General features: G+C 38.6%; 1 protein-coding gene and 1 long non-coding RNA gene across 9 annotated transcripts in view; one reads left to right on the top strand and one right to left on the bottom strand.

The window, feature by feature from the left end:
* The first annotated feature begins 19 nt into the window (after nt 1-19).
* LOC121081286 lies at nt 20-16230 on the top strand. 3 transcript variants are annotated; one of them, XR_005825630.1, is made up of 4 exons: nt 20-469; nt 6619-6683; nt 7413-7504; nt 15837-16230. It is a non-coding gene; the product is annotated as an uncharacterized LOC121081286 (long non-coding RNA). The 3 variants fall into 3 exon arrangements; XR_005825631.1 differs by lacking the exon at nt 15837-16230 and adding an exon at nt 14861-15826; XR_005825629.1 differs by lacking the exon at nt 15837-16230 and having other exon boundaries at nt 7413-7558.
* The window catches only part of RANBP3L (RAN binding protein 3 like), a 40261-nt gene continuing 24441 nt past the window's right edge, over nt 6638-22457 (bottom strand). Inside the window, exons 9-16 of one of the 6 annotated variants that reach the window (XM_040580189.1) lie at nt 20223-20307; nt 19226-19325; nt 18047-18177; nt 17006-17126; nt 16263-16405; nt 12635-12827; nt 9966-10027; nt 8092-8195 (exon numbers count right to left, since the gene is read on the bottom strand). In XM_040580189.1, coding sequence (XP_040436123.1) covers nt 10011-10027; nt 12635-12827; nt 16263-16405; nt 17006-17126; nt 18047-18177; nt 19226-19325; nt 20223-20307 — 790 coding nt within the window. In that variant the 3' untranslated portion in view covers nt 8092-8195; nt 9966-10010. Of the gene's footprint in view, nt 6725-7666; nt 11560-12634; nt 12828-16262; nt 16406-17005; nt 17127-18046; nt 18178-19225; nt 19326-20222; nt 20308-22457 lie in introns of those variants that run through there. The other 5 variants (XR_005825628.1, XM_040580187.1, XM_040580185.1 and 2 more) reach the window with 5 other exon arrangements.

Genomic DNA, 22457 nt, shown 5'->3' with positions numbered 1-22457 from the left:
CCCCACCGCCCCCCGGGGGCGCCCGCGATGTTCCCTGGCCGCCTTGCGCTCGGCCTGCTTTTGTGCTAAGGGCTGTAAAATCAAGCCGGTTGCGTCCTCTGCGTTAGGCGGTGGGGAGCGGAGCCGGCCCTCTGCAGGCCGCGGCAGCCTGGCGGGCGGGGAGGTGCTTCGCAGCGGGCCTGACGTGCTCCCTCGGTAAACTCCCCTGAGGAAAAGGACGCTGAAGGTGTCGGAAAAGCAAACAGGTTCTGTGTTTTAAAGGACTAGGTACCGTATCTCATCAGGATCTGAGAGAAACACGCTTGGGAAGCCCATCTCTTATTCATGACTATTCTGGTCTTCATTCCCGCATTTATCGCGGTCTCTGAGGAGACGCAGGAAGAGGCAGCAGGGTGAGAGCAGCAGGTGTGGGGAAACACCTGTGCAGCCGCGCTGCGAGGGCATGTGAGCCAGCGCTTTGCAAGTCCAGGTAAAAAAAAAAAAAGTAAATAGATCCTGAGTTACTTTTTCATATCATGAGCAAGCTATCCAGAAATACTGTGCGGTTTTTAAATCATTATTAATAGCTGCCTTTGCAGGCATTGACTTTCACAGACTACTTCTGCACTGAAAGCCTCATTCATGCACGTTTTTTTCATTACTCACCCTGTGCCTGTTCCTCCCCTGCGGGAAGTTACAGCCTCTCGCTGGGGGAACTGAAGCCTCAGCTGTTTACCTGTCAGTGCAGCACCCTGCTAGAGTGCTTTGCTAAGAGTCTTAGGAAATGAGACTAGCTAAGCCATTCAGCCCTTCCCTGCTCTTGTATAACAATACAAAAGCTCCATCCAGTCTTCACTGACGGGTAGGAGGATTTTCTATCTACTGATTAGCTTAGCCTTGAAGAAAACTACCACAAACCAGATTACCAGGAGAGTAATTAAACATTACTAATTCCCTTGCTAACCAGAAAATACCTCATTCTGTATAACCATTAACTTTTGGATTGTACAAAGCAGTAGGTACAAGATCCCAGAGACCCAAGAGGAGGTAAGAGGTTGTGAAAATTTACAGCTCTGTTCTGAATGGTATCTGTTTTGTAACTTACTTGATCATTGAGCTGCTGCTGTAGGATCCTGTGCTTCATGTATTACCTAGTTATATTGAACTGGTTTCATCTTTGAAAAACAAATCTGCTTCAACCACTAAGGCAAGCTTGAATGTGGAACAATATATAGAACAAAATACTCTGAAGCCATGCAATTATCATGCTATGGTCTTTTGAATTGAGACCCACAGCAAGCATTATAAGCATTAAATATGAAATACATATTTTAAAATGTAAATTCAAAACAGTAGATGGTATCTTAATGTTTTGGAAGCAGAGCGGAGGGATGGAGCATGAAAGCAATTCGTTCAGGCTTCCCAGCAAGAAGTCTCTGACAGCCTAGCTGAAAAGTACAGAGCTCATCTGACACCCCATTATCTATGTGGAAAAAGGTTTAAACTTCCCATAACACATAAAACAGAGTTTGTGGAATGTTACTTACAGTTTGCATCTTACTTTGTAAATGGCCTACTTATAAAATGCTCAATAGGCACTACTTAACCTCTCCCTTATTACACCTTTTCTGTCAAATGATGCTTTACTTATTTTGACATACATTCACAGCTTGTGACATGTCTTCATGCCCCATCTTCAGAGCAATATACCCAGTGCATTAAGGGACAGATCTGTTCATACAGAATTAAATTAATAAGCACAAGCATTTTAGCCTGGTATTCTTATAGGATAAAAGTATGGAGTAGGGGTGAATTCCTACTGTAATTTACTTTCAAAAGTTATTGTGGCTGACCACAGCCAACTTTGTTTTGGGCACAAAGTACTTAAAAATTCCTCATGGAAACAGACACCTCAATACTGCCTGCAGTAAGGAAAATGTTTCAGAGTAATGCCCATTGTAGACACCAAGGAGTTAGTTATAATACATGAGGTAAATTTCAAGACACTAATCCACAGAAAACCAGGCACCCTTAGCTTTACATTCTCCAAGACAGTGGACTTTAAGCATCCTCTATGTAATAAACTTAAAATAATCTATTCTGTGTCACAAAACAATGTAACTGGAAAAAATTCTATGTAAATACTGTATTATTCCCAAGTTGTTAAAATAACTACAAAACTCGCCATGCAAGACTATGGGCAGTTTTGCATAATGTCTCCAAAAGAAGGCACATACTGCTTCTAGTGCAGTTATAATCTAGGAGAACTGTTCGTTTCTACTTTTTATTGCTGTAATGCCTTCTTGTGATCATTTAATTAATAACCAGTTATATAATTAACTAATCCAATCATTTGCATTTACATTCTCTAGACTTACTTTATATGCCCCTAAAAGTACTAGTGGTACCTGAAAATGATAGCACTATCTTTGTGTTGAAATGATAATGCCACCAGTGTTGCATTCACAGAGGAGGAGGTAAACAGACCATCACTATAACATTTCACAAAATTGAGCCCTTAGATTTTGAGCCCAGCTGACCACAGCTGTTAATGCTGTTTATCTGGAGGAAAACCCCAGACTAATACTTGGAGAACATGTCACACTTGTGCAATACACCTTACAAGGCAGGTAGATGAACACATCAGTAGGTGTAGTTGGATTGAATTTCTCATCCCAGGTTCTATCCACGTGTGCTTGCATTTTGCTTGCAACATATGTACCCTCACCAGTGATTATACAGTTGGGCCATACACTTCATTTCATAAATTCCGAAATAGAGGAGGATGCTTCAGAAAAAGCAAAATAAATGCAGTTATTCTTGGGGATGCAAATTATTGAAAAAAAATCACAAAAGACCAGTGAGAAGAGGCACGCTTTCTTGTCCACACTTTCATTAGAACATGTTACAATTAGCAGAACTTTATTTTTCTACTTTTCTTCCCACTCTTTGCTTGTGCAAAGCAAACTACACCATCCTTGAAGTGAACTAACTGATTTCACCATTTCAGAAGCAATGCGAGTATGTTCAAACAGCTGCAGACACAATGTTTTTTAAGATTAACTTCACTGTGAAAAAAACCTCATTAATCTGAACTCCACTTTTTAGACAGGCAACTGCTCTAGAACAAGCAATGTATGCTTTTTCTAGATTTTCTTGCCAGCATGCCCCAGTGTAGGTCCTCTAAAACTGACTTAAGGAAAAGAGGATGCTTTTCCTCTTCCTGTCCATGTCATACAGGCTGTCATAAATTCATTAGTACTGAAAGTAGTATCAAAGTGCTCAAGGTTTTCCCTGTACTCATTCTCTCAATAACAGACACTACCAAGCTCTTAGCTTCATACAGTTTGTCAAAACTAATTCAGAGGTCACTAAAGATCATGACATAAAAACCTGAGTGAGAAGATTTCGGAAGAGATACAAACACCTCCAGAACTTAAAATAAGCCACTTAGACTATCTCATCCAGGCAGATTTTGCTAGAAACTCATAATCTTAGTGGCAGATATCTGCATGTGTATCCTTATATTAGGAGCCGTTACTTTTCCCTCTTTCAGAAACAACTGCACTAATACGTAAGAGATTCCAGCTCTGCACCCCTTATGTATATAAATTAATCACTGGGATTTTTTAGAAATAAGTAAGTAAACAACAATCTGAAAAAAAACCCCAAAATATAGGACAGGTTGCTCTACAAACAGCAAATTAATGACATCTAGTTTCATATGGATTTGGGTCATGTCCCTACGACCCTTTTCAAGCCACAATAATCGCAAGTATCCATTATTGCACAAGTTTCTTTCTCCTACTTCCCAGCAAATGCTGCAGCTTGTTCAGAAGCAACAATGTACCACTCAGCCCCACAGGCCTCAAAGAAAATACCAGGCTTACCCTGAAACTTCTTCCTCACAGGATACCTGCCTCTAAGATCAGCCACTCAACAACCACCAGTTTTCATATTTCAAACTTAAAATTGCCTTTGAGCTTTCTACCTTATGTCCAATTTATCTGAAACTGAACAGTGAGCTTGAAGTGGGTCTGACACATAGATGGACAGAGTACACCACTGTTTAAATCTTGTGTCCTTAGGAAAGCAGGCTTGAAGTTCTGCAGTGTGGAAGGCACTGTCTGCAGGAAGCTCTAACTAGGGCACAAAACAAGACAAACTAGTCAGACACAGTTTACAGCTGTAAGAAAATTTTATGTTCAGGCATAGAAATTGCTCTGGCTGTCATAAAATTACAAACTTTACATTTTTTAAACCAAGTTAATATATTACATATTAGTATACCTTCAGTCATGAGAAACAAGGAATTTTAGTGCAATGAGACTTAAGAGAATAAATAATTAGGATCTCAAGAGTAAAAATTCATACCTTAAATATGTCTGCACATACATGTGTTTATATGTCCTCTATTACCACAGCATCCCAACTCTTCAAAATAGTTAAAACATCTCGTCCTCCTCAGTTCTTAGGATACCTAGCTTCATATTTGAGAGTGTCTGTGTGCACATGAGCATGTGTTTGTGTATACTTGTGCATATATGTAATGAACTTGGGAAGCGACAGGTTAGAAGAGAGTTTATTTGTGAATGATCATAAGTCTTGTTCCTTATGCTGTGGGAGCAAATGACAATGTTTAAGTCCTATGTCTGCAAAAGCTCGGTTGTGCCTGCCCTGGAACACTCCTGCATTTGCAAAGGATTTTACAGCTGTAGTAGAATTTAGAGGGATATCATGACACTGTGGTGCTTAAATCCTGTTTCACGTAAGGCTTTGATTATCAGGACAGACTTTGAAATCAAACTCTGCATTCAGTGCACAGCCAGCTGAACTCCAGGGCAAAGTTATCACCATGACCTGTTGCTAAATACATAGGCCTGCCTGCTGTGTTTAACAGCTGCTGAAGTTTTTATAACATGGAGCTTTGTTCCTGAGTATGAGTTGCAGCAATGAAATATGAAGGTCAGTGATGCAAATATTGTTGTGGTCAGGAGTGAGGCTGATAGAAAGGACAAAATGTACAGCTAGTTATGGAAAGAACATTTTTGTTATTAGCAGACGAAGAGTCAAAGAGAATCCCAAGTGCTTTACTATTTGACACTAGTGCTCTATTGTGAAGTACTCCCCTTTTCCTGAAGGCAAAAATCCTGTCCCACTTCAGTTTACTGTCATCCAGATGCTACATCAATGTCAGACAAAATGCTAATTTTGGCAGGCTACTTAGGATTCAGCATAATCCTAAATGCTAGTTAAACTTCACCTGGATGCTACAGGGCACTGAGAACTCGGGAAGAAGCTGGTACTCTTCCAAGTGCATACCTATGTTCAGACAGGAAAACTAAATTGTAATTTGACTCTTCAGGTGTGATGCAGCTTTTAAGATTGAGAAATCATTACAATTACCTTAATTAAAAGGACTTCACATATTTCAGAACATTTTTTCAGCTCTGAGGATGACAAAGAAATAATATTTTGTATCCAACAATACACAAGGCAGCAGTGAGTTGCAGCAGAATGGTTACAGACATATCTTCTTTATCTTTTTGACAGAAAGAATAGAAAACAGAGCAAAAATGGCATCTGTACTGTGCATGTGCTTAAGAATGATCCAGTAAGTCTTAATTGATATGTGGCATTAGAGAGAATTGAGTTTTCTAATTCCTTATGAGAATGGTTAGATAGGAGGCAGTAGTCTGTGGAATCACTTTTACAGAGTGACTGGGTCTGGGGCTGCTGGGATTATTGAACACATTAGGATGTGTAACATACTCATCTGTTTCAATGAATGATGCTGTTTAGGGATAGCTACAGCTAAATCAGAAATAATCTCAGATAATCTCACACATTTACAAGAAACATTGATGCAGATATCCAGTTATACTGTGCATACGTTTATTTGTGTATATCAAATGGACAATTAATAGTTCTTGTTTTCTGTAACTGAAAAGGTGTTGATGAGTGCAGGCAGAAACACTTTCAGATTTTAAAGATTATATGTGCCCTAGAAGTGGCCTGCAGTTCTTCACAGTGAGTTCTCCTGGTGCTTATGACTGTAAAGGCAGATCGTGGTCCTTTGCCCTTTAAAAAAATTCTACAAAAAAGTATACAACTCCAGATCTTTTCAAAAGAAACTAAAAAACTTGTTATGAAGGTGGTTTCTGTAGGCCTTGGTCATGCTAATCTGGCACTCCCAATTCTGCTTGTATGTACTTACAAACAGGATGCTGAATGTTACCAGAGAATTTTAAATAAATATTTTCAGTGAAGCCAAATTTAAAGCTATCCAATCTTTTAAATAACAGATGAAAAGTAACAAATATCTCTTCACGTATATTATTACTTCATGGTTATGTGGTTTTATCCATCAATATGATGAATACACATTTATTTCCTATAAAACTCCTTACTTTAATAATGCATCTAAATATATCTAATTCTAAAATCTGTAGCCTTTTTAACACTTTGTGAATATTGAAAGCCATTGTGTCATTCCCATCGCAGTGCAAAAGCAGGCCGACTGGAGTCCTCCAAAGTGCATCTCAAGTTCTTTCTCAATGTATTAAACTTAAGCTGTCACTAAAATTAATCTTTGCTTAGAAGTCATAAAGCAAAATGCATCTGATTTCATCCTTTCAGGTTCTAATGACTCAGCTTAGACGTTTTGGGAAGATGAGTTCCCGGCTGTGCTGTTGTAACCTGTGGTAGGTGTCATGAGCAGACTACAGACTGCCTGCGGTTCCATCTAGAATGATCCAAAAAAGAATTTTTAAGCAATCTTGCTTATTTGAGCATATTCATGTTTTGAAACAATCCAGCATTTCATAATACCAAAGCAGTAGGTTAAAGTTTGGATATGATCAGTTCCTGGTTTAGGTAAATATCTAACTAGATAACAGGATTATTCACAAATATTTGAGCATGTGAATAGTGAGTGAAGACTGTGACCCCCCATGTCGATAAAGACAAGCACATAAGCACTAAGGATTCAGGTGTCTAGATAGGACAATGTGCCTGGGATGCAAATCATCTCGCTCTATATGGGGAACACTGTCTTAGCACTTCAAAACAGATGTTCAGTAAACTGTGAGAAATCCAGCACATCTTCAAACAACTCACTAGTCATGAGAATGTACCCAGGAGTGCTTGTGGTGTGTTATCTCTATGACTTTGATGCATCTGCATAAAGTATAGATACAGCTCACTAATGCCAGACACATGGTATCAGTATCACAGTGTTTAAAAATTGCTGCTACAATTTACCCACCACTGAATACCTACTAAAAGTTTTAAACCTCTTACAGGTGAAATGAAAGGCCTTGCGTTTGTCAGAACATTAAATCTGATTTTCCCCCTCTCTTTCCTGATTACACATTACATATATGTCAGTATTTAAAGCCAATCAGAAAGTTTTCTTTTCTTCTGTGCTTCAGATGATACTGGTATCTGCTGGAAAGAATACAGCAACTTGGACTCCAACAAAGAAGTTAATTCTTAACTTTTCCTCAGTTTTAATCACTGTCAGGTATGTATGTGTGTGTGTTAGATTTATGATTTGGTACCCTTAAAAACTGATAAGAATTTAAATTAAATTGACAAGAAATATCAAACAAATCAGTTTTTCAGGAGTTCTTGTGGTGTTGCTTAACAGGAGTTCCTTTAAAAACTTCAAAAGTATTTTACTTAAAAATAAAAAAAGCTCTCATAACATTTTAAATCTTAATAAACACCAGCAGATAACCAAGTCCTAATGAGGCCAACCTGGAAGGTACATGTATAGTGGACTAGAAGATGTCTCTAAAACAAAATAAAGGCTGCACTTCTCTGATATGATACTGTCCAGCTCTCAACAGCAGTAGTCTCCAAAATCCATACAATTCTCGGTGGACCCATATGGGACACACTACGACTTTACAGACTATGGTCTTCTCTTAAGGTCTATGGCTATACTGTATGGAGGGACTTCCTGGGACTTACTTAGTCCCAGACTCCAGCATCTTTGAATTCCATGCCAGGAAAGAGAGGACACCTCAATCAAAAGAGAGGATCCCTCAATCAGGATGAAGTTAGGAGAAGATTTAAGAGTTATTGCTGAGGTGCAGTGTAAGAAATAATGCATAACGCATTTCTTTGCCTAGTGACATTGTCATCCTTGTCTCCCGCATGTACTTTTCCAGCTTCTCTGTTCCCCCTCAGGGATACGAATAAACAAATTCCTGCAAAATCAGAAAAGGCAAAAGGACAGAAATTACAGGAACCATTCTACCTATAGTCCCATGCTATTTTCCTAATATGACTGACATTTTGTACTCCTCTGTGAAAGAAATGCCTTGTGTCTCTCTAAATACTAACAGGGTTACACCACTTTAGGGATCTTGTGCTATTTCTCATGACACTGATGGACATATTTTTAAATGTAAACAAAATGCATTCCTTTGGAGCAAAGACAGAATCTCCTTATGGCTCTGAAGAAAACACAGAAACATGTCTTAGAAGTGTCAAAAGGAAGGAGTAACATTTTTGGAGACATCTTAGTCACTTAGGGTCTAAGTAGTGACTTCCTCATACCTGCTGCCAATGGCAAGCTTCAGTGTTGGGGCTTTACCAGATACATGTTCTGGCAGGATGTATTTTTGGGCCTGACACAGAAATCTTGTTTGTACTGCCAGTGGAAAGAGACGGGCACCCTGCAAGCGTTGCACAGCGTCTACATTAGAGGACTGTCTATTCAATACCATACTAGCAGTGCAACTCAGTACTCCCATGTGCCAAATTTGTAATTGTGTCGTCAAGCTGCTTAAACAACAGAAGTCAGAAGATTTTGTCTTGCACAGGTACCTGACACAGGGCTGCCAACATACGGGAAAGCCCCAAACTGATGGCTGAGATCTATTAGCAAAGCAGGAGGAGGTACTGGCAACAGTTTGATGTTGTTACTCATTGCAGAACACACCCCAGACACAGACCTATGGGGTGCAGGTGCTCAGTCCTCTTTATCCACAGGGGTCAGGTACAACTTGTTGCCTACCAGGAGACCATCCTCCACTACTAGGCTATTCTATATGCCTGTCTGTAGTACCCAAAAAGAAGTTTGTGCTGAGAAGTTTGTCTCCAACAGTGAGGCAACTGCAGAGATTGAGACAACCCAGCCAGTCCACTTGAGGATATGGCAACACTCTAAGGATAAACTGAAATGCAGGTGGGTGGAGGCCTGCCTGACTGTTGGTCACTGTGCAGAGGTAGGGGAGGGTGTACCCCCGACTCATGAAGCCCCTTCCTCAAAAGGCAAATGTTCTGGAAACTACATATGCAAGCTAATTTGCACAAAAAGCAGAGAAGGCATGTTGGGGCGTGTGGGGGGGGAAAGACCATATATAAAGGGGAACTCTCCAAAGGTTCTGGGGACTCTGCACCAGACACCCTGCTGGCCAGACCAATGCTGGATCCAGGATTGGTGAATTCCCTCTGCTTTGTGTGCGCTCTCTCTGTCCCCTTCTTTTACTTGATTTCCCTCACACACACCCTCCTCCCTACAAGGCTTGCCAAATGTTATTATTGCCACTTCATTGTGTGAGCCCAGAATAAAGACCTTGTGTTTGTGGACCTTTGGTGTCCTTTCATCTTAATCCAACCAGGGGAATCAGCAAATCTAAGTAACTCCTCCCTCTCTCTGTGGGACAGTGGAACCTGACACTGGCTTCGGGTGATTATCCCACACAGCCAAGAATGTAAGGTTTATAAGTCCAAGGAGAAGGAAGACAAAAGGGGAGAGTCATGTAACTGAGAGCAGTAGCATTTCCTTCAGAAAGGAGCACTCTTGGTCTAATCATTCACACATTGTCATAGCAGCACTTTTCATGGTTTGGTTCATTAAACTATTTAGTGAAAAAATGTTTCATATGTGTAATCAATACACCTGGTAGCAAACAGTTAAAATACTTAAAGAAATGAGTTAGCAATGAAAGAAATGGAAGAGATTTCCTTACCGTTGGTCAGCCTACAAGTTTTCTGTTTAGTCTAAATTAATCTCCTCAGCTCACTTGGTAGTCTGTGGGAAAAGATAAATACCTCCCAGAGAGTTATTGATGCCATCTACTCCCAAAATTTGTTTAAAGATTAATTGTTCCATTTCTCTTCACTTAGATTTACAGAACAATTTGTTGTTAAAAATATCTCAACTGTAACTGGTGAAATATGCTCTGATAAAAATATCATGTATAGCAACTTACTTGTTATGGACTTTATGATGAAATTAGTCTCTCTAGTTGAAAGTAAAGCAATTCAATTAAAAATTTTAATAATACTGGAATAAATTTCTATACTGAATTTGTAAAATGGTAGAAATATCTCTACTACTTTATACACTGTCTTTATGCAGTATTGACATCCTGTGGATGTTACAGTGAAGAACTGCGTCTGAAAAATTCTTAGAAAAATGTCTTGCAAACATGTAGAATCACTTTAATATTCATAACATGTTACTTATTATGTGTATCATATTTACTTCCTTCAGTCTGTAGCACTAAAGATAATTCTTGCCTATTTTTTTCATGTCTTTTACAGTGTCATGAAACATATAGCATAATCTAGGGAGTTGTGTTAGTTCTATTTAACAAGGAGGAAATTGCTTATATTAAGAGACAACTATATTTTTTTAAGAAAAAACAGGTAGAATGGAATGCAATAAAATGCAGAAAGTATACCTTTCTAATTGTCTTTCTTGTAATAAAACAGTCACTGAGAACTTACGCTTCTTAACATTTATGTGGTCTTAATGAGAGGTAATCTCTGAAACTGAATTACATCAGAGAAAGGAGATGACTTATGCACATCCTTCAATGAAAGTGAAAGCATGAAAATGAAAGATTTAAACAAATGCTTTTAAATATGCAGGATCTGCTCTCTTGTGTCCAAATGGACATTTCTAGGCTGATATTTAAAACTGAGCTCACCCTGTTCAAAACCCATGAGGTATATTTTTCTTCCTGTTTTGGAAATGCGAGTTTCAGGGACAGGCGTGTCTAAGATGTGAATGTCTGCAGGTAAAATGGGATTTGGATACCGGTAACTGAAATGTATGCAAAATTAAAACCTCATGGCTCTGAGAATAATCGAGGAGATTAAGATAAGCAGGAAACACCAGAAGTCATCAAAAAAAGCACTTGAAAGGGATTGTTAGAACTTCTGTCAGTAGCTGGACATAAATGAAGGACGGATGCTTAAACTCAAAGGTCAAGAAGAAACAGCATCTGACACTGTCATATCTCAGAATCTGTTTGCTGGCTGCCATCTGAATATTTGTATCAGAAGTCTGTGCAAATCAAAATAAATATTTAACTTGTAAATCTCTGCTCCTACGCTGCTTTGACATTCCCTTTCCCCTCCTTTTTGTTTTCCCTAAAAGAACAAAGAGTTCTTATCATCAATAATTCTGGAAAGGAATCAAGCTCCATCCAGAGTTTTCAAGTTACCAGAAACTCTTTGTAAAGTCAGTAGAGACTATTTAGGAATTACAGGAGGAATGCTTGATTATCTGGGAGCAATCTGGAGAGTTCTCAGAGCTAACAATTTTCCCATTTCCTAAAGAGAAAAAAGGTATTGTGAGAAAATGTTCTATAAGAGCATCATGCTTTGTTTAGAGCACTGAATGCGACTGAAATGTACTTAAGAATAGGAACAAGCAATGTAAACTGCAATATTTTTGCTTAAAGGGGAGAGAAGACTTGTTTCCTTAAGGAAACAGTCGCTCATAGCTCTAACTCATGCATTAGTTTATTCTTGTTGAATAGTTGTTAAAAGGAAGAGTTTATAATATGAGGACAGGATGTTACTTGGTGGCAGAGGGAAAATCATGCTATGAGCAACAACTCAAACGTGCCTGCTGTAGTCCTATTAGAAAAGTGGCAGGTCCTGTATCCACTGTAGCAGTTTGGCACAGGCAAGTGAATTTGCCCCAGAAATGTGCCTTGTCTTTTGCTAAGAGAGAAAAGCTTCTATTTCTGACACTGTTTCTGTCTTGCCTTCTGCAAATGTTGACTTTGTTGTGAGCTGTATTTACCCCTTTTGTCTTTTTTTTAGTTGCATTCTTTCCTTTGAGGAGCCTAAATTTTTGTTACGTTGAAGAAAGCTGGCAAAACTGGTGTATAAATCTTGACCTACAAATTTCCTAGTGAGGTAGTTGTTACAGCTGATCAAGAATCAAGTGTTTTAAATGAAGTTAACCACTGCAATAAATACCTTGGTAACCACTTTATGCTTTAAGCTATATGTAACTACCTAATCACTGATGTGAATGAACTCAGCTTGTACATACTCAAGGAACAATTAGTATCTCAGTACCTCTAGTCATTTCTACTGAAATATAATGAGTAAACCTTTATGTAAAGCTCGACAATATTAAAATATCTTAACCCTCAGCCTTTTGTCAAAAGAGTATTCCACTACTATAAAGATATGTGGATACTTGATCTGGCAAAACCTTGCATTTTAACAATAGTAAGTCAAAATATTAAAAGGAATTGCCCTCTTCTACCTGGAAAAGGATATTTGTAACAGATTAAAGTTATGATCAGCATGAAAAAAAAAGTGCAATTTCACTGCTTACAAGAAAATACCCTGAAAGGATTACAGCATTCCCAGGAAAATTTTGGCTTACCAGATCCACTGCTGTTCATTTGAGTTATTTTTACGTCATCTTCATCATCACTATCACAGTTTAATGGCTGAAAAGCTATTTCTGTCTCTGTGTCTACTTGATTAGCACATGGATCTTGCTCAGCAAAGCTTCGCAATGCCACAAGACGGTGATGTATTGCTGCATACAGGTATCCAGTGTCTTTCGAGCTTGCCTGCAGAACATAAAATGCATACAGTCCAAACTAATCAAGAAAAATTTGTGTTTTTTACAGAGAAGCTGACTGAGAAATTTTCAAAAGTAACGAGCTGGTTTTTGTCCTTTTCTTTTTAAAAAACAATCCATTTAAGATTCATACTTAATCATTCATTTCAGAAAATAAATTTAAATACAAATAATATTAAGTTTTCTTAAGTGGCCTGAGTTTTATAATATAGTTGTTGATTATCTTCTTTATAGTTACAAGAAACATAAGCTTAAAAATTATTATTTCCCCTGAAGGACGGCTCAGTTTGTACTGAGTACTTGATATTCGAGACAATTCTGGAATATGATTCTGGAGGTATCTAGGTATCTAAAATGTTAATATATGTATTTCATTTTGGTTTACAGAATAAGTAAGAATTTTTAAGCCTAACAAAAAAAAAATGGTTGTGATTATAAATTTTAAAGATACCATAAATTCCACTGCTACTGTTGAACAGCAGATGAGCATCATCAAGAAGGGTATTGAGAACTAGGCAAGGCAGCATTTTGCCAGTACATAAAAACTTCAAGCAGCCATGTCCTAAGTACTGTGTTCCACTCTGGTCATCACTTCTCAAGGATATAGTACAATTAAAGAAGGTAAAGGGCACCAAAAATGATCAATGGTGTGGTGCAGCTCCTTATGAATAGTTGAGATTTTTCAATCTGAAAAGGATGAGAAGGGGGATGTAACTAAGGTTTTCGAAAGTATAACTGATGGATAAACTGAATATGGTACAGCTGTTCATCAGACCACAAAATGAACGCACTAGGGTACGCTTAAAGCAGTAAAGGATTGGTGTGAAAGAAAGTGCTTCTTCACAGAGTGAGTAAAAACAACTAGAATTTGCTGTCTTGGAAGAGAGTGGAGACAGACTAAAAACAACAGGCCAAAAATACAGTAATAAAAGTTTTTTAAAAAAAGAATTACAAAAATAATTCCATAAAATAGACAGCAAAGGAAGTGAGTGGGGGTGCATGCTCTTACATCCCTAATACAACACTGGTGAACGCTGGGGGTCAATGAGGTGAACAGACGGTACAAAGTGGCCATGCTTGCCCGTGCTTCCCAAAGGCACTGCCTTTGGGCACTGTCAGAAGTGCCAGCAGAGTATTTCTTAGGTTCTTACAGAATCATAGAACCATTGAGGTTGGAAAAGACTTTTAATATCATTGAGTCCAACCCTTAATCTAGCACTGGCAAGTCCTTATCAACTCTAAGTCCACCAGAAGACACCTGACTTTAAAAGCAGCAATCATGTCCCAGCTGTATGAGGCTAACAAGCTGTTTATGTTTATTTCATACACGTAAACCGCAGAGCTTGGTGTGGTTACACAAGACTTTATGAAGCAGATCATCTGCCGGAGGGTAACTGAATGCATACGGTCTTCTGTAGCCCAGTTCTCCACTTCTGCATCATGTGGACTAATTTCTATCTGTATCACCTGACAACAGGAAGAAATACGTTTTGTTGGATTGGAATGATGTGTGTCAGTGTGTACAGGCAGAAAAACTATGTGAATTGGGAAGCAGCAGCAGATCAGCATTCTGTGCTACCCAGACTCACAGAGCAAACAATTCTCTCCCTACAGCCAGGCAAAGAAGAAGGAAATTCTTCTTTTTAGTTTTCAGGTGTCTCAACTGCAAATGCAACTCCCAGTGGACAAATCTGAGCTCTCAAGATAACACAGCTTTTCAGGAAACGAAGGGTCATAGATACGAAAAAGGTAGCTGTTCAGTCTGATCATTTCTATTCGTAGCTTTCTACTCATTCATTCAAAAGCCAGAGTTCCTCTGTCACTTTAATCTAATATGGACTCTGGCTTCTGCTAAGAGGGGTGGACTCGCCTCCAAGCATCCTCCAACTCTTCATTTCTACCCTCCCCATTGTGCCAGTACCACCATTAGGGTGATCACAGGGTGAATAAAATCAAGCTAAAAAACTAACCGAGCAAAACCAAACCCACCCAGACCAGTTCTCTGATCTGCCTCACTCATAGCTGTACAAATTCCAATGCCACCAAAAGCGAGGAGGAAGGAACAAGCATGAGGGAAGGGGGCAGGGTCAGCCCTCTGCCCAGACCTGGGTGAGTACTACAGGACCAACCGAAGCTGTCTTGTGAGCTGCCTGCATTGTAGTCAGCATCATGTGAGACTTCTCCCTCACTCATGAAGAGCCCTTTGGATAACATCCCCGAACCAAATGTATCAATCATTCATTCACCTGACATGGGAAAAACAAATTTAAATGGCAGTTAAAAATGTTTGTTGGTGCCTTGGAGGAGTCGCCTCTACTGACTTCTAGACCAGCCTGGATTACATGCCGAGGCTCAGGTCATGCCTGCTGGGTATCTCACGCGTTGACCATGTTGCCTCCCACGCTCAAGAGTCTCGGTGCTAGTTTGGCTGGATACCAACCACCTCAGTGACGACTGTAAATGCAGCCTCCTGCAACCCTTGCCACACACATACAGCTGTCATATGTCTTAGTCTTCTAATACATGTCTATTTTTTTACTGTCCAGAAGTGCCAGAACAGAATGTTGACATCAATATACATGAGAAGAACTGTGTGGCACATTTGGAAATCTAGAACATTTCTAATTCTCACATGCAGACCAGCTGTGCAGCACAGCCATAACTAAGTCAGTCACAGTTTGGAAGTGATAAACGTGCAGTGCTTGCATATATGGTGCATGATGCTTTGCTTGTGTATGGCATGCGACATCTTTTGGAAGTGGTGATTTATTTTTCTTGCCCAGGCATCTGAACCCTTCCCAGAAAGGTCTACTGGGGAAACTGCAGACATCCTCAAACTCACGTGGATGCTGTCACTCCCCAGTCTGAGACATATGTGCTGTTTATTTGCAAATAAATCCATTACATTTCAATCCTCAACTGAGCAGCTTTTGCTAGAGAAAACCAGGATTCCCAAGTCTTACGTAAGGTGACATCAAAAAATCTGTGTCCTCCTCAGGTGAGAGATGGAGGTCCTACACTGGATGGATTATTTCAAAAAACATGTCAAGAACCAAGGCAAAAAAGCTGCTGCCTTGTACAAAAGTAACTTCAAAAATATGTAACTACCTGTGTAGAAATTCTTAGTGTTGCTTCTGTAAGAAAGGGTAATTGCTGCATATGACTGGAATTATACCCATTCCATCAGTGGTACATGAATCAGAGTCTGGAAATGTCTGTCCAAAGGCCATATCCCATCTTCCACCTTTTTTTAAAAAAAAATTGCTAAGGAACAGCACTTCTAACTCATTTCATAATAAAAGCCATGTAACAGCTAAGCTAAGCATAGACTGACAGAGCATAAAAGGCCATTTGCTAACACCAAAGCCTCAGCAAGTCTTCAGAATCCTAGATGAAATGCATGGGGGTTTTATCTCTTGCTTACCTGAATCAGAAATACTTGAACAGAGTGGTCCTCTTGGTCTGTTGCAGTGAAGCACAGGTTCTTTCTGTTTGCTCTTTTTATAAGCATTTGTTCCCAGAGTCGGGTGTTGAGAATCAGTCTCAAGCTGCCTTGATTTCGCATAACTGAAATAAGAAGGTTTATATGAAAAGTTGTTGGAACCATCTTCATCTTTACTGCAACAGTTTTCTCAACTACTTACATACAGCTAATATTTTCATGAATTACTCTTTTAAATTTGGTCTAAAACCTGACATGGTGAGATATTTATTTTTTTTTAAGTATTCAAATATATTCATTTCTTTCAATACACCTGGCATACAAAGCAAATAATCTCCTGAAATTGTGCAATGCGGCACAAAAGTTGACAGCCCAGTAAAAACAACATTCCAGAAGTGGCTTGAAACACTGCTCTCAGTAAAGCAGAATCAACAAAGAGCAAGCTGTCAGACTGGTGATTGAGCTAAAGATACACTGCAGTAGAAATACACAGAACCTAACAACATATCCAAGCGTGAGCGTACAAACTGAGTGAAAAATGCCCAGTGCCTCAGTCTGTAGCAGAGCTAACTTTATCAGGCAATGTTTAAAACATTTTCAGCAACTTGACTGAAACAAAACAAGCTACTCCGTTTAAAATGTACTGAAATAAACTTATTCTGGCCAGCAGTTGTGCAAGTCATTTAGTGTTTTCTGTATGTGTTACTTCGTTATTTAATTCTTACTTAGCCTTGACTGCAACATTCCATCTTTATTGCTAGAAGTGTCATTAAGCCTCAGGGATCCTATGCCTCTTTCAATCCAGGTTAACGAAAGCTTATTAAATACAAACAGCTTACAGTTGATCTGAAAGAGAAATACATGATGGAAATTGCCAGCCAATATTAATTTTATTGGTTCTAAAACTTTATGGTTTTAAAATTTGGATAATGGCTTTTAATACATCCATATGCATGTATATAAAGATAGATATATCACCATTATTACTTAAAATGAAATGGCTCCCAGATCTGTTCTAAATTTTCTGCTGGTCATAGAAAACATTCAGCATGAATCCCCGTTTACTTTTCCAATTATTTCATCTTCATTAACTCTCCATCTGTGATACCCACTAACACAGCTGAATTTGTTGCAAGTGTTCTACAGTCTTAGGCCTTCACTCTTCGGAAACCTTGTACAAGCCAGGATACCACTACTAGGCGAGTACTACTCCAAAGAGAGTAAAAATTCCATGTTCTGACAAGACAGAAGATTTAATCAACATAAAATAATCTAACTTTCAATGTTAAGATTTTTTAAATCATATACATCACTGCTACAATAACATTTTGAAGATGAAGAATGGCAAGATACATCCTGCCAGACCAGAAAGATAATTGATATCTTACATGAACGATAAAGCTAATTATTTGACAACACATCGCTTTTTTTCCCCAAAAAAATTTTGTCTTTAAAAAGTCTTTACTCAAATCACTTCCAATTTTGAAGTTTTAGTTACTGCTGGTATACTGTGTAGATGCCTATAAAATACAACTGTAGAATGACATTCTGAAGCACTTACTGGAAGGGACTACAAAATGAACAAAGACAATATAAAAAAGAAAATACCACCCTACAGAAAATGGGTTACCAGAGGCATATCTTAAAAAAGCAAAAATGTAAAATATAAACTGAAGTTATTTTCAGATTGCTGCAATCTGTAATACAACTAGATGTTCTTTTCAACAGCAAAACTGCTCATCATCAAGGCTTTATGGAATACACACCTGTAATACATTGTGTTCTGCTTCTTCTCCAGTTACAACTTCAACTTTATCTAACAGCATTTTCTCCACTGGCTTGGAAATGCAAGCAGCTGCTGATTCAGTTAGTGTTGCATTTCCCAACAAAGCTGTTCCTGTAGGGAAAACAAACAAACAAACCATAAAGGAAATCCTTTCTGTACAGGGAATATTTTCAGGATAACAAAACTAGCACATAGGAAGGCCTGTGACTTTAGACCTGTGATGTCTGATATTATTACTACATATATTGCAAAATGTCTCACCTGTTTAGGATCATTTTGAATTGAACAGGGCTCTCTGCAGTTGCAGAGCTTTGCCCCAACGGACGACTTGCAGAAACAAGCCCTAAATAATTAAAGTTGATTTTTCAAATGAAACTGGGCTGTCATACTGCTCTGCAGATTAATAAATAATGGACACACGTCCCGATATTCAGAACAGTAATACATATACAAAGAATATTGAACAGGAACATGAAAGGACAAGACTTGAAAGAAAACCACTGTTACAAAAGTTTGTATAGTTGCATCATCTGCATAGGTTTTCCATGGGTTTTAATATTTTTTTTACTTGTAAGAGTGTTCACACAAAGTAAGAGGATCCAACACATCCATTAGTACAGACTGGTGCAAAATTTGGCAAGATGGCTCAGGATAGGAGCCTACCTGGTATCCCCTCACATCCTCGATTTACATGGCTTGCCAACTAGAAAAGCTCACACCAAACAGCCCCTGAAATCTGTCTGTATAGAAGTTTCAGTCCGACAGTTAGGATACAAATATGGCAAAGTAATTTATATGAGCAGTCACAAAATGCAAGCAGCAGACAGCTTAAAACTGTAGTTCAAAAATGCATTCCAAAAGGCATTCACAAAGTTCACTGCATTTTTTTTCCAAATAATAAACAATAATAATTTGTAAAACTCATATTTTTTCCTGAGTAACTCAGATTATTCGTTCTGAAGTTAGTTCAGTTCAAATGTCATAAACCAAACTGTAGCTGCTTTCTGAACACAGATTTTGGCACATACTGCAAGTGTACTAGTGACTGGATAACTTGAGAATAGATGAAAATTATTGACCACCACTGATTTGACATCCTCTAAAATACAGTGAAACATAATACTAAAGCTAACTGCACTCGTCTGCTGAGTATGCTTACTTGTTTGTGGACTGACAGGAAAAGATTCTATGTACATGGGTGTTATTTCTCCTTTGTATGAATCAGCTTCATTACACGGCTTGGGATGCTTCTCAGGACTCTAGAAAAAAAAACCAGGGGGAATAAAAATTCCTGTTTAAATAAAAGGACTATGTTACTCATATCAAACAGAACATTGAATCATTTAATGCATGCTAGGCTCAAGATTAGCAATTGTGATATCTTGCAGTAAAAACTGGCCCAGATGATACAATTTTAGTCTCTAGTGGAAGTGATTTTATTATCATAAAATCAGTATATCATTCTTCCACCAAAAAGAATGGCTTCTTTCTTTGGATCCTGCCCTAGGATTTAAATCCACTGAAGGACTTAGCTGTTTAATTACCAGCTAATTTCCAGCTGAAGCACTTAAGCCCCAGAAGAATAGCTTAAAACTCCCAAACACCACAAACTTAACCCCAGAGGAATTAAAAATTTACATGACATTCAGTTTTTGGAGATGAAGTTTCTCAGGCATGTAGAAATAAATGCTTCTGGCTCCTGACAATGCTTAGTCACTCAGCTCCTACCTTACAACTAAATCCCAGTCAGAAGTCAGAACCCAGACCTATGGTTGCCAAGCTTTTTGGCTGGCAAATACACTTACTGTTTCCATTCTATTTCTACTGAAAACTGAATTTCAATTCCACTTTAAATGGTGCAGTCCTCAGCCTGGGAACCACCTTTTTGTGTGAGTTTCCTTCAGGACTTGATCCACTAAGGTCTGACAGCTTGCAGTCAAAAATGAGCAAAAGAGAAATGCATACTGGAGAGGGAAGATAGTGATGCCCACCCCTCCAACAGCAAATATTTAGGTATTTTGTCCCCAACAGTCATTAGAATCGTACTTACTCACATCTTTAAAAGCACAGGAGGAGATAAAAAGAATCAATATCTGAAAAATACTGTACTTATCATTATCCTTGACAAAAAGTCTGCCAGCTTTTATGGATCTTACCAAAACTCTCTCAACCATGTTTTCTCCAAACACAAAATCAGAATTGCTGCTGTTTTGTACGCTTCTGTCCTCAAACAACTGAATTCTGTGGGAACAAAATAGCATAACAGTATGATTTAGGACTTTTTAGAATTTTGTAGAGAAATAAATAAGTTCATGCATTTACTTTACCACTTACCTTACCTTAAAGACAAACAAAAAATGACCACTTAAGTAACCAGACAAATTCTTCAAAAGAATCTGAGAATATTCTCAACATAACATTTCACAAAAGGAACAGAGAGTATCACACTGTGTATCATGAAGATTATTGAGGATGTTCCTTAGAAGCAAAGAACAAGAAGCAAAACAACCTCCTCCTCCTCAAGGAAGTGTCTTACTCTAGAAACTGTAATGAGTTATGTTTGTTTCTGTTTCCTTTTGCTCCACCAAAAGACAATCAACTATTAACACTTATCCCTTCACGTTGGTGCAGTTCTGGTACCCCTCAGGATAACGTACTCCCCAGTGCCTCACAGGCGCTCCTTGGCCATCCACCTAACATCTGGGAAAGGCAGAGGGGCAGTGTATTCTAAAGCACATGCCTTCAGTTGACATAAATACTGCAAATGTAAAGGTATGAAAGCAGATGGCATAGGATGAGGTATAACTAGAACAGGAAAGAAAGATATTGTTTCCATTTTTCAATGACCCTTTCCACAAACGTACTTAAAATGAGAAGTTAAGAAAACTAAATACTTGCAGTCCTTTAGTGGTGACCAACTGTACTTTAGGCACATAGATTTGGCAGAAAATTTCATACAGTAGATAAATCACTTTACATTTAGGATCTGGAGCATGACTGGTTTTGGCAAAAGCTACATTAAAACAACACTTGTCCTTCTCTTCTGTCCCTTTTTCCTTCTTAGTGTCTCAGGTGTTATAGATAAATTTTAAAAAGAAAATTCCCACTACCACCCTGAGTCTAACTACTTTCAGTTAGCCTCTTCCTTCTCAGGAAGTTTTAAGAGAAGAAGGTGAATGCATTTATTTAAATAGCAATATAGTCACAACTTGTAAAAAGCATATTACTTGTGGATTACATTCAGGAATATTCCTATATAAGTTGAGTTGTTATTTGACCTGCTAATTACAGAGCCACTTTAAATTAACAGGATCCATTTTTTATCAGAGTCACTAGAAAAGTTCTTGTAAACTTCTTTGTGTGGAAGTTGTTCCTGCTGTTGGGGTTTTTGAGGGTTTTGTTTGTTTGTTTGTTTGTTTGTTTGTTTGTTTTTTTAACAAAAGGCTTATAGGTTGTTCATGCTTTCTGTCGAGCTTAGTCACTGGATCTTTTGCTGAGAAAGGCAAAACCATCCAAGTTCTTGTCTCTTTCTGTTCCAGAAGGATGATTTGGCAGGAAGATGATCTGATGTTCTGTCACAAACTGCATGCTTCAGCACCACTTACCTGCTCTTACAGATCATTTACCACCTGTGAGAGGGCTTAATGGCACACAAGTCATGCAGAGGACATTCCTGTTATTAAGCTGGGGTTTTTGCCAGAACCTGATGATCACCTCTCAAACTTAAGTTTCTGTGTTCACAACTACAGTGTGCCTGAAACCTCTTTACATAGGATGAAGGAATTCCCAAGTACAACCTATCTGGCATTTTACACTTCAGGAAAAAAGTATTTCTTAATATTCTTATCCTTGATGTGTTGCTAAGACTAAAAGCAAATAAAGAGAAATCAGAAAAACTCTTCTCAGCCTTGAAGCCTTCCATAGATGTTCTGGGCTATGAGCAGGTATCCTGGTTTCAGCTGGGATAGGGTTCATTTCCTTCTTGGTAGCTGGTGCAGTGCTGTGGTTTGGATTTGGTGTGGGAATAGTGTTGATAATATGCTTTCAGATGTTGGTGGGTGATGTTTATACTAAATGAAGGACTTTCCAGTTTCTCAGGCCCTGCCAGCAAGAAGACTGGAGGGGCACAAGAAATTGGGAGGGGGCACGGCCAGGACAGGTGACCCAAACCAGCCGAAGGGATATTCCATGCTGAGTATAGAAACCGGGTGAAGTTGGCCAGGGCTTGCTCAGGGACTGGGTGGGAATCGGTCAGTGGGTGGTGAGCAATTGTTTTGTGCATCACTTGTTTTCTTTTCTCCCTTCCCTTTGGATTTTGTTTCTCTCCCCGTCTCCCTTCTTTTCATTATAATTTTTGTAATAATAATCATAATAATTGTTGGTTTTATTTT

Source organism: Falco naumanni, chromosome Z (assembly GCF_017639655.2).
Source record: "Falco naumanni isolate bFalNau1 chromosome Z, bFalNau1.pat, whole genome shotgun sequence".
Lineage (NCBI taxonomy): Eukaryota > Metazoa > Chordata > Aves > Falconiformes > Falconidae > Falco > Falco naumanni.
This window is presented reverse-complemented; position numbering and strand designations above follow the sequence as displayed.